The sequence below is a fragment of the Pleuronectes platessa genome, chromosome 4, assembly GCF_947347685.1.
Source record: "Pleuronectes platessa chromosome 4, fPlePla1.1, whole genome shotgun sequence".
Taxonomy (NCBI): domain Eukaryota; kingdom Metazoa; phylum Chordata; class Actinopteri; order Pleuronectiformes; family Pleuronectidae; genus Pleuronectes; species Pleuronectes platessa.
Genome location: NC_070629.1, coordinates 9,192,711 through 9,205,728, shown reverse-complemented (window position 1 = coordinate 9,205,728; position 13,018 = coordinate 9,192,711). Strand labels below are relative to the sequence as shown.

Genomic DNA, 13,018 nt, shown 5'->3' with positions numbered 1-13,018 from the left:
CTGCTGGCACACCAGCAAAAATATATTTTTACCGGCACCATGAACAAAGGAGAATTTATTCTCCTCTGAGGTTTGCGGAGGAGAAGATGGAAAGCATAAATGAGGCAAAGTGTCATCATATGGCTTTTTTTATTAGATGGTTAAAGATAGAACTAATTTTAATTTGGGCTAATCCGAGGAACACTATCGGCCATTGACCGACTGTGTCTTATGACTGACTTGACGTACTTCGCTCAACAGTCTTGTGCTTTTACTCTGCAGCTTCAGTCCGGAGACAGGGTAATTTTAAAAGCTGCTGCACCCACGGTTCAGTTCATGAACTTCAACGCCCGACCTCTTTCGTTCCCTTCAGCTCCTCGAAGCACAACTATATCAGTATCTCCCAGAGAGCGTCAAGTAAGTCGGCTGCTTCTATTTACAGGCTGTTCAATCACTATAAGTACTAGTGGCAGGCTGATTTTCTTGGAAACACATTTTCCACAGTCCCCTTGTCTCCTTACATGCAAGGTATTTATCATATGAGAATTTTGCTCTGTCTGACTTACCTGTTTTACAAGCCTTGTCCTAGAACTGGGACTGGTAAAACATTGTAATATATGCGCTGCAGTCAAAAATGAACATAAAAATATCCCAGAATACGGTGAGATTTACTCTCTGTCAGAGGGAAGTGGTTACTTTCATAACACCATCGCGTGGAGATAACATCTCACAGCTTACGAGTAGTCGAAGGGTAAAAATGGGTCATTTATTTTTATTTGTTGTTTTAGTTCTCCATGACACAAACAGAAAACAGTTGTGTACTCTGAGCAACAAACCAGATGAAAAAAAAGGGTATGTAGTGTCAATTTGTTTTTAGCGCATTTAGCAGAGGTAGTTCTTGGAAATACTGCAGTGTGTGGTTGTCTGTGTCTGTGTGTGTGTGTGTCTGCGTGTCTCTGTGTGTGTGTGTCTGTGTGTGCTAGTGACCTCAAACCTGGCAGCAGCCCCCTACAACAGCTGTTTTTCTGCCAGTTTTTCTGCAACGCTATGAGAAAATTAGCTGAGCTGAGTGGTGGCTTGTGGCACCTTAATATAGCATTAGGCAGGTCGACCAGGCACATGCAAGATTGATGATTGTTGTCCATCTGAACACACTTTGCATCTCTAGAGAGGGACCCATGTTCTCAAGGTCACAGGTCAAAGGTTACAATCACATTAACATTTGTTCATTACAGTAGGTCAAACAGAGGCTGAAGTATTTCTTCTTCTTGGCACGAACACTCAATCTGGACGTTACAGGTGGGAAGTCAAGGTCAATGTGAACTTTAAAAAAATTATGATTTTGCAAAAATTCACATATAACTCTATTATAAAATATTAAAACTAATGATATTGTGTGACTTAAATCCCTAAGGTCAACCTCAGTTGACGTAATTTTCTATAAGACCCCTTTTCTATTGCCACTATTCACTGCAATGGCTGCAAAAGAGAAGGGGAGATTGTGAGCATACATTTTTCATATGTGGTCAAATACTGACTTGGTGACACCTATCTTGGGGGCCCGTGTGTGTGTGTGTGTGTGTGTGTGTGTGTGTGTGTGTGTGTGTGTGTGTGTGTGTGTGTGTGTGTGTGTGTGTGTGTGTGTGTGTGTGTGTGTGTGTGTGTGTGTGTGTGTGTGTGTGTGTGTGTGTGTGTGTGTGTGTGTGTGTGTGTGTGTTTTTATATTTCTAAGCTTATTTGCAGCAACAGCCTTACATCAAACGCTAGCCGTGTCTTAATTGATGGACCAAAGGAGGCAGCCTGTTTGAGCCATGTAACCGGTGAAGGCCGAACCGAAGTGAGTCGGTGGTCTTGCAAGGATTTCTACAATTTAAGAGCCCAGCTTCTCTTGCCGCTGTTGCCTAGCAACAGAGCTGTAGTTGGACATGACAAGACATTTTTTATTTTTTTATTTTACTTGTATACTGCTAGTTGTTCGGTTGAATTGAAGCCTGATACTTACATTTCTATAAACAGCCTGGTTATGCCAACGTGACGCAATTGGTCTTCAGCTGGTGTCCTCTGTCACGGCTACAACTTTGTGTTCCATCAAAATCAACTTTATTGGTCTATTTAGTTTCTCTCAATAAACGTACACACTGCACTGACACACATTAGTCTTGACTATATTTTTGGATCGACATTGATATAAACTGAGACTTTGGAGGTTGGCAGAGCTGGTAACTCTAGGTTTAGATCTCCAGTCTCCGTCACCACGGTGTCATAATAGTAACACTGTCAACTCAAGTGATGACTGATAACTCTAATAAATGGCCAACATGTGACACCCCACAGCACCGGTGTAGTAAACAACATGCAGGGGATTGTCAGGGAGTGTCAGCATGTTTTTAATCACGTCTTCTCTGTCTTCGTCTCTTCCAGGCTTTGGTCTTTTCTCTTTGTCTGCCTCCCTCTGACCTGTCTATATACCCAGCAGCCCTCTCTGTAATGAGGAGCGTTCGTTCATCAGCCATGTTTAAACTGCAGGCAGGATTAGCTTGGCTAAAGACTTAATGCACATGCACAGTCACCTCATGCTCTGTTTGACGTTTCCAGGCCGCAGATTGACAAGCAGCTCTGTCAGGCTTCCCTCTCTCGCTCATTCTCTGCCTCCCTGGGCTCCCCAGACCTCCTCCTCTTTTGTCCTCATTTCGCCTGAATTAATTGAGTTCTCATTTTTTGTGAGAAAGCTCACAGGAGGCCTATGTGAGGAGAGAGAGGAGAGTGCTAGAAGAATGAGAGAGACAGAGGGAGATCAGTGGCAGAAGCCTAGGGGGCATAGCTCTCCCAGAGGTAGACAGTCACTAGGTTCCTTAGGGATGCTGAGGCCCTTCTGCACTGACTTATATCTTTATCCTCTCAATAGTCCCCCCTAGTACCTCAGGGAAGGCCTGTAGGCTGGTGGTCAGGGTCAGGGAGATGTGCTACTTCACTCCCCCACTCTCAAACCTGACTCCAGGGAGGTTGCCTCCTAATTTAAGCTCTTTGTGTCTGTAAAGCTAAGAATAAGCTGGGAAAATGAAAATGTTTTGGTTATGACGAAAGAAGCAGTACATCAACAAGGATGAGTATGAGACTTTAACAAACTAACACATGTATGGCATTATGTTTGCTTTCCTGCTAGCTATGAACCTAAACAGCAGATTTGACTTAAATGTGGGGTACATTTCGGAAAGAACCATGCTAAGTCAACACAGCTCTCATTGTGACACGGGGGGACATGTGATGCCTTCGCAAACTAAGTGCAAACCAAGCCACTAAATATGTGACCCGACGACTAGCTGGTTTATTGCAATGCAACCGTAGTTGCAATCTATACAAATAGTTCAGGGGGAAATAGGAGCAATGAAATGCACAGATGCCAATCTTAGCTTGGCCTCAACTCTTCCAGTTATGAACATTACAACTTCTCCCCCCTGCAATATTCATGCACCGGCAGATCACTCCTTCAGATGTCTTAGGTTGCTGTAAGTTGAGATAAACACTTGCTGAGTTGTTACAGCCAATCGCCCGCCTCTGTTCCTCAATGTCACTGCCATGGCACTCAATAATTCAAAGCTTGGCTGTAATGAGCTCCCCGTAGGCCCTGTCCCCAAGGAGGCTCCCCACTGTGCCTCCACTGTAATGTAGTTATATCTCATGTCAGCTTTCAAATCAATTACATTTCTATCTGATGGCTATGTAATTGCGCCTGATTGAGTTTTTGGCACGCCAGCCAAGTGTGTGGTTTCCAAACTCAAGCCAGTCAAAACAGGAAGCTTCATCAAATGAAACTGTATTTCATCCTGATTGAGGCGGCTTGCACGATAAGCACAGCTGTAATTATGATAATAATAACAATAGCAATCTGTGTTTTCTCAGCTTTGTTGTTTTTTCCCCCTCGCTCTCCAGATGAAATTTTGCCCTAAGGACTACTAACAACATTAGCTTTATTCAAGATTCAAAGGCTGATTTGATTGTTTGTAGCATGTGCAGTTTAGTAGATTAAATGCAAACCATAATGCTTTTGTATAAATATAAGTGTCTGGAGTCTAAGTTTGTTGCAGCCGACTTTCTCTGCAAGACTGCACTTTGTGCCAATAGTGAGTGACCATAATGTGTTGAGCTTAGATTTTGACGTTAGACAAGTGGTGTGCCCCTGCCAACAGAAGTTATACAGCCTTTTGGCATAAGGTAATGCCCAGACATAATCTGACCTCTTACCTTGAGCATCTAGCTGACAGCTGAGGTCGGAACAATATTGTTGTAAGTGTCAGATCTTTATATTTTCACAAGGTTGGCTGGTTTGATAGATGGGTGGATGGATGCATGGATGTACGGAAGGATGGACGGTCAAACAGATGTATGATGGACGGACTGAAGAGCAGACGGATGGATGGATGGATGGATGGATGGATGGATGGATGGATGGCAATACAGATGGGTGGATAGATCAACACAATGCATGCCCGGATGGACAGAGGGAATACTCTAATGGAGTGGTATTGAGATAGATGAGGGGGAGGATGCTGTGGTTAGGTGCATCAGCAACTAAATAGTGATGAATTGTGGCTCCTGTCAGCAGCACTAAGTATAACAGACATAGTAAACCAAGCTGGCTCATCCATAATCAGCAGACAGAGATTGTCTTCATGCCAGAAGAGAACTTCTCTGGAAATAAAGCACTGAGTGCATCCACCAATCGCTCTTTTCCATCCTCACTTCATCATCCTTTTTCTTTTTATATCCTCATACTCCTGGTGTTCTTGCCCTTTAAATCTCTTCCCTTGTATTATTCTCCCCTCATTTCTCTTCTTAAAGCCTTGCATCTCTCTGTCCTTCTCTCCCTCTCTCTTTCTCTCTCTCTCTCTCTTTCCGACACTGTCTTTTGTGTTAACAGCCTTCCATTTTTTTTGCAGTGGGGGAGCCACCGGGTGCACATCTACAGTACAATCTTGCCTTTCATTTCATGGCTTCTGGAAATGGATGTTTTACTGCCTTCATTAAGGCATGCAGCAGTCAGCGCCGTGTTTTCCCTCTGAAGTTTAGCTCCATGAACCTCGCCATTAGAGGACATTATGGCCCCAGATTTCAGGGCACAGTGGAACACTGTATAATTTGATTAGTGTTATTAATCAAGTGGAATGCCGCTCCTTTCACCTCCATCTCCCTCCCCTCCTCCTCCTCCTCCCCCTCCAGCCATTTCACTCCGGCTTTCAAACCCTTCAGACATTGCCTGTCCTCTTCCTCCTCCCCTCATCCACGCATCTCTCTATCCCACTATCTCCTGCACTACAAAACACGTGCAGGGGGACGTGACGAAAGGCCTCATGCCTTTGCTTTTAAAAACAATGATTTACCACTTGTTTTTTTCTCCCCCTTCACAACCTCACCCCCTCCCCCTGTAGCCCAGGACATAAATCAATTGAGATGAAAGTTCCATAATTGTGCTTGCTGGGAGGGATTTGAGCAAAATTGCACTATGAATTTTTTAAAGGGAATTTTTTACTGGCTGTTCAGTGAGACTTGGGCGGCGAAGGAACGTAAGGCCATGAGGATTTATGGGCCTGGATTCTTCATTACTGAAGTAATTTTCCTGCAAATGATAGTGCAGCACCCTGGAGGGGGGAGCGCTGCCCGCCTGGGAGAGTACAAACCTGCTTAATCTCTCGTGGAGAGAGAGCAGCTCAGAGCACTAATATCATCTGTAAGGGACTGAGACTCCATTTGTTCACATCTAAACCGCAACTAGTATATTTGTGATTCGTAGTAATTGATTGCCCAGATTTGTTCCAAGAGCAGCTTTACAAGTTGATTTCATTACCAAGGACAGTTTCGCTCTAACTGCTCGTAAACATAAAAGGTTAGGGTTAGTTTGTAATTTACACTTTATTCAAAAAAATATGTCCACGTTGTCAGAAATTAAAAAATTTCAGAATGATGATGTGTATTTGCAAATGTTGTATAGACAATATCCACAACAGCAGCTGAGGTATACACTGGGATAAGCATTACATACTCTAATATATCTTAAAGAAAGGAGTGGGGAAGAACAATGTATTTAAGGATAGACAAGGTCAGTTTGGATGATAATGCTTTCTCCTTTCTCTGTGTGGTCGACATCATGTCATCTATGTGTTGTGTTTTCCATCCTCGTGCTGATTAAGACCTGCTTTTACCCAGCCTGTCATATTGCTTTTCTTTTTCAGAAAGGGTCTCCACCTTTCCCTTTACCCTTGGACTTTAACTCCCTCCTCATTTTAACCGTCCTCATTCCAATATGGTTGACGTTCTGTCTCCATCTCTTTAGGTGCAGCCAGCAGCAGTGGCCCTCCTCAAGGTTAGTGTGTCCACGATGCCAGGTCTCATTCTGTATCCTGCCTGCCGTCCACTCAATTTTACAGCTCAGTAGGTTGAGAAGCAGCGGGGCTAAATCTGCTGCAAACAGGAGAAAGAGAGAGAGGGGAGGAGGAAGGGAGTAACAAAATTATTGCGCACCCCTGTCAGCGATTGGAGTGGAACTCATTCCAGCCACACTAACAACTCAGGACAATTAGTCACTTCTCACTAGGGCAGAGCTGAAACTCGCTTGAGGACTAAATAGAGGCATGGTGTAGAGGAGCCACAAGCATGGCTCACACTGCAGTTACCGAAGTGACTCAGTGGAGAGAGAAGCAACTTAGGGTTGAAATGGCTCAGAGTTTGTCTAGAGCAGATCTTCGGGGATTTTGTGTAAAACTGAGATAGAAGTAGGAGTCTGGAAAAAGGGATTAATGTAGTTATGAGTCATAAAAATTGTGCATCTTCAAAATGTATGCTAATATAAAAGGTTGGTCTTTTTAAGGACATGTTACATTGACGTTGCCAGATTCAAGCGTTGAGTACATTTTACAAATAAAAAATAAAAATGTATTCATCGTCTTCATCTTCCAAATTTCCAAAGATAAGAAAAGACAGCAATGTCAGTAGTTCATCGTCCTTCCGTGGTAGTCTGCAGTCAGAAATTAGCCCTGAAGCTCCAGCCACTTCATGCTTCTAAACAAAAGTGAAGCATGACTAAGGTGGGGGGTGCATGGAAGATCAGGGGGTGGAAAGAGAGAAAAGTTTGTCCTGGGCCCTCTGCGAAGACGCAGCGTGACCAATTGTGGTGAAGGGGATGAATGAGGCCATTCACTGGGCCTAATGAAAGAGCTCCTGCTGGGCCCTGAATGAGGGTGGGCGCATCTGCACCGCATAGGCGTGCACAAACCAGTGACCTCGAAAATTACCCAGGAAGCACTTTGGGACAGTAACCCCAGCAACAGGCCGGGGTTCGATGGTAACCAGGCGCTTCAATCAGTGCCTGGCAGCTTCTTAAACAGAGCAAAGTTTTTCTCCGCATTGAAAGAACTCAGTGTGAAATCAACTTCGAGGGATACCCCCCAGTTTTTTTTTTTAAAGGAGGGAGCTGCCAATGATTGTCCCTTGTGAAAACGTCCAGGAGCTCTCACCATCTCTGAGAGGTGTGGGATGCTTCCCTCAGGACTTCTCCTCTCAACACACAAAGGCCTGTTTGTGTATATATGCAGTGCTGTATTTAGATTAATTAGGTTCAGGGGATGTACAGCGACAGGTTTCGGAGGCTGTGGAACAGATCCGATCATAGATAATAGATAAAGAGAGAAATTCCCTCAGCACCCCTAGGGACTGGACATTAAGTTTACACGAATCTTCAAGGATCTGGTTCACTGGATTTTTATCTCTGTTATTTGGTTTAATATATTCAGTCTTGATGAGCCAGAGGCATGCAGGTCATTGAAGTTCCATTCCCGTCTCCATTCCCTCACGGAACTTTTGACAGCGTGAAATGACAATCCGCCCCTGCACGCATCTCCCACGTCAAAAAGTAATGAGATTGTGCTGCTGGAAATATCACTACAAAGCATCAGGCCTGCACTCAGGTCTGACTGCACCTTCAAACAGCGCTGCCTGCCAGCTCGCCTGCCTCGCCTGCCTGCTGAAAAAGAAACGAACAAAAACAGTCAGAATCAGAGACAGAGAAACGGCAAGGGAAGCTCCCCACGCTGAGACAAACGAACACGCCGGGGCCTTTCATCCTGAGAGTGATTAGCCATCCGAAAACGTTTTAAAACCCTGCTTTGAGTGTGTTCCTCAAACAAAAGAGTTCCATTGAGGAGTGGTGGTGAGATGTTTCTCGCTGGGAAGCGCCATTGATCTAGTCTCTAATTGTGGCAACGCTGACAAGGCTGGTGTGGCTGGGAGCTTTTTAAGCGGGGCTTTTTGCTACGCTCTTGTTCCCCTCCTGTCACATCCACCACCAAAGGCACCAGGGAACAAAAAGGCCCCTCAGATTCGGTTCTTACATCCGTCTGCCTATTGTTTCGTGCATATATTCAGGCCTAATTTAACACGCTAATAGACCCCGGCGCTGGGCTAATGCGACCAAAAGTACAATCGGTGCTATAAAATCTGTGTTTGATTGCAAATATGTTACATTATCTCACACAGTCTTCGGTCTGTGTAATGGCTGTTTTTGTCTCGCGCGTGTTCTTTCATATTTCACCGATCGAAGTCCCTCAGCTTCACAGAAGATGCAAAGATTCTGACATGCTGGCACTAGCGTTACCTTTGCTTCTGCCGCGTAGCAGGAACAAAGTGGTTGTGAAGGTCTTTGAGGGGGGTTCAGTGGAGCTGCTAGGAGCTCTCAGAATTTGGCACAGGAAAACTTTTCAGATGCTCCGCCGTTCATAAGCCAGGTTGTCGAAGGTTTTTCTGGAATCGAAGAGAGGCAGCTTGAAGAATCAAAGGAATCAGCGACAGTGGGGGGGGTAGGAAGGAGGGGGGGGGGGGGGGGTAAGACAAGAGAGGAAAGGAGTGAAACCCGAGCTCATAAAAATCAGTATTATAACAACATTAATTGATGCTGCTGAGTGCCATATGTGATGCCATATGGAAAAGCTGCCCCAGAGGCTTGCTATAATAGACAGCCCGCAGTGGTGCACACAACTTGGCACATTTACAAACAAGGGACGTCCCATTAATATCAGCCACGCAGACCAGGCAGGAGACGGTGAGAGAGGGAGCGAGAGCGTGTTGGAGGGAGGGAGGGGGCGAGCAAATACAGAGAGAAAACCGAGGTACCTCGTGTTTTGTTTGGTCTCCATCTGTGGTCCTCGTCTCCGCACCACTTCTCCGCTCTGGTGACACGATCACGTCTATCTGAAAAAGATTTAGTCGAAGTGCAGATCAGTGTGCGTTAACATTCTGCACTCCCCTCCTCCCACGGTTCCTTAATTACAGTAATAAATGGCCCCTCCCTTCTGGGTTGATCAGACCGCCCTCTGTCCGCCCAACTGTCACTCCCACCGCAGATGCCCAGTGGTCCTTTCATCACACACACACACACACACACACACACACACACACACAGTCCCACACACTTCAGTAGGTCAGATGATTCATGGCACCTTGACAAAGGCGGCGTGAACAAGCTCTGTTTAACCTCTTCTGTGCCTAATCACAGGGCAGCTATTATTTACTGCTGCTGTCCACAGTCTCCACTGCTCGGCTGCTCACAGCTCTGTCCCTCACTTCACACTGCATTATGTCCCCTGACATCGATTTATTGATATGGGAAAGTACTGTCACGTACTGGGTGCTTAATATTACATTTACATTATTTACATTCATATAATTCTCATTTATTTTTTAAGTCAGATTAATAAAGTGAAAAATTTCGCCTGAGCTTTGAAATGTATTAATATAAGTATTGTATTTGTATATAATTATTCCTTGTTGAATATTTTGCTATAATAATCTGTTGATTGGTGTTTTCTCACATATAAGAGGCTGAACGTGAATATAAGACATTTTGCTTGATAAATAGCTAAAATTAACTGTTTTAACACCAGTGGAGTGTTAAGCTGACACTGATAATTGCCTAACTCGTGGCAGCGAGGTGGTTAAAATCATGTTTGATGTTTTTGAAGTCTTCCTTCACGTGCAGTGTGATGTCATTTAAAGACCTGCTTGTGTCAGGGGATGTGCAGACACACGTGTATCTGGTGTATCTGTCCCACATCACCTGGAGTTACACACATCCACTCAGTGCGAGGCTCCCCCAGCTCGCCGGATGAGCCCAGAGCAGGCCGGGAGAAAGAGAGATCCTTGTGAAACGGAGTTGTCAGCCATTCTGTTGAGTTTCATGGAATGTGAGGTGAAACAAGAATAGCGTACAGCTGTTTCCTCCTTGACACAGAGGGAGGCAGGAGAAGAGCAAAAGAGCGAGGGAGGGGAGGAGGAGGGAGAGCGGGAGAGAGCTCTCCGCTCTGTGATGTGCACTGATGTAGCTGCAGCTCTAGGTCAAACGCTGCCAGTGTTTTGTGTTCATCTTCGTCTCGTCTCCCCAGTGCTCCTCTAAATTATTCACAGCCTGAAGATGTGCAATGTGGCTTGCCTCCTCCCTCCCTCACTCCTCCTTCACTCTACACTGCTCCCTGTCTCTGTTTCTCTGTTTCCCATCCATTCCGTTTCTCTCTTGTGTGGCGGCTTGTTTCAGAGTCAATGAACAGAAGTTTCTCCTCGCAAGCTGGTAACCCCCCCCCCCCCCCCCTTCCCCCCCCCCCCCCCCCACATACACACACCCCACCCTGTTCCCCATCCACTCATCTTCCATCAGCCACCCACCTTTCATCACTGACTTCATATCTCACACTCCTCCTTTCATCCCCGCTCATCCCTCGCTTCCATCTCCTGGCTGCCAGACTAGAGCCAGATTTTTTCCCTCTTCTTTAAGTGGGAGGCAGCCCAGCTGTTAGCATCAACTCCTCTGTAGCTCCTGCTTTTTCCTCTGCATCTCTCTACTTCCCTCTCTCTCTCTAATTCCATTGGATCCACAATCTAGGGGTCAGGCTGACAGGGTGTTTTTCCCCCGTCTGTGTTTTTTCTTCCCCTGGTCTCAACCCTTTAACGATTTCCAGTGACTTTGTGCTCATTTTATCTAACCGCGTTTAGAGATAAAGCCTGAGTGCTCACCAAATCCTCAGGCCAGTTGATGGCACTGATTAAAAATGCGCCCGTCAGTCATTTCACCTTTAACAGATTGCCAGTCCTGTGAAGATAGGGGAAGATGCTAGGAACCAAGGGCATGGTCGGGCTTGGGTTAGTCAATGGTGATACGTACCATAAGATAATCATGGATTGTCAGTCATTAGAGATTTCCAAAATGTTTACTATATCACAATATAAAATGATATTTTGATATCAAATTTAATTTGTAAGTGACGGTATCCATACTCCCCAGATGGGGCGTAGCCAAATGAATAAGTGCTATCTCTGTTTTGGACTGAGTTGGCTTATAAACAGTCTGCTTTTGTAACCAATTATTATTGTCATGTTAACGAGCAAAATACAAGTATTAAATCCCATTTGGACAGCGGGGGTTGGAGGATGAAGTGCTCCCCTTATGGCCACCTGAGGAGAGAGAGTGGAGAGTTGAATCCAGTTGCAGCCATTGCCACAGGACACCCATTTGTAATTCTGTACGCTACCTTCAACAACGTTTGATCATCGCAGAGAGGGGACAGGAGGTGCAGGGAGGGGGATGGGAGCCGAGGCTTTCTCCCTCTCATTTTGCTCCCCCCCACACCCCAAACCCCTCTACCCGCCCTCTCGCATTTGCTGTCTCCCAGTATGAATGCCCCCTCTGGCCCGATGACAAGTCTAGCGTGAAACGCTTGGCTGCCCCCTGAAATTAGCAGTAGAGCCCCCCGGCAGCACATGCTTCTCATGACCAGCACACAGTGGGCAGCCGCCAGATTCTTTTCATTATGGCTGTGGCCTGCCAGCCCCCTGACTCTACCTCCTTCTGCCTCTTCTTCCATCCCACCCTCCCTCTCCGCCTCCTTCCCCCTGTGCGCCGGCCAGAGCTTAGTAAACAGCATCTGTAGTGCTCATCACATTACTGTCGTGGGGAGGAGAAGGAAGGAAAGAGCCAGGCTCTCAGTGGGCTTTTTTTTCTGTGTACCTTTGCGTGCATACAGTTTGTGATTTTTGTGCGAACACATATAGTATGTACATGCATGCATATGTGCTGCGTGTACACAAGTCTCTGTGTTGGCTTGACAAGATTAGTGAGAGTGCGACAGAGCTACTAGTAGCAGTGCAGAGAGCGAGCAAGAGCGAGAGAGGAGGGGAGTAGCAGTACAGAGCGATGCCTGGAGGCTCAATCTGTTCCTCACTGAGCTACATCAGTGTTGGAGACGGTGGCTCGGGCCGCGGGGAAGCCTCCACTCGCTCCATCAAACTGTCAGGCAGCCAGCGGAGCTGCACAGGGAGACTCTCAGCTGCCCCCGGGGCCACTTCAAGTCAACATCCCATTTCCTTGCCTCCTCGCCTAATTTCTCCTACGCCCCGACTTAAATTTCCAATGCCCAGTGTCTGCTGCTACAGCTCAGCCACACTGGGCCCGGGGCCATGTCAAAACACTGGGAGGTGCTGAGGGTTGTGTATGCGTGTACATCTGTGTGTGTGCTCATCTCTGAAGGCAAGAGAGCGAGCTAGCTACAGTCACACGGTCAACAGGGACAAGATGAAGCTGAAGGGAGTCTCATAAAAGAGAGATGGGAGAATAAATCAGTGGAGGTTTTTTTTCTCTCATTCTCTCTTACCTATGTCTCCATTTTTCTTCCATGACTATATTCATAACACAGTTGTTTATTCCCTGTCCCTTCAGGTTTTCTTCCAGTTTTCCTCTTTCTCTCTGAGCTGAATAAATGCTCCCTCTCCCCTCGTACATCTGCCATTACTGTCTGTTTTTCCCTCGCCCAACTCCTCCAAGGATCGCACCGGCAGCCCAGCCGGCTCTGTCACTCCCCCAGCGAGTGCTGAAGGCAAAGGTTGAGGGATTTCTTGTTGGAAAGGACAAGGCGGTCCTTTGATTTAGTGAAGAAGGGGGACAGCTCTTCAAGTTTACCCTCCACCGCTATCACCATCAATCTGTCCGAGGACCTCCTCCCCTTCC

The 13,018-nt window shown here is 46.1% G+C and overlaps 1 protein-coding gene across 1 annotated transcript in view; it reads left to right on the top strand.

The window, feature by feature from the left end:
* Nucleotides 1-13,018, top strand: part of fbrsl1 (fibrosin-like 1) — a 287,043-nt gene that overhangs the window by 173,678 nt on the left and 100,347 nt on the right. The window contains exon 5 of the mRNA XM_053420416.1: nt 6,308-6,337. Within this exon, the coding sequence (XP_053276391.1) occupies nt 6,308-6,337 (30 nt within the window). The remainder of the gene's footprint in view (nt 1-6,307; nt 6,338-13,018) is intronic.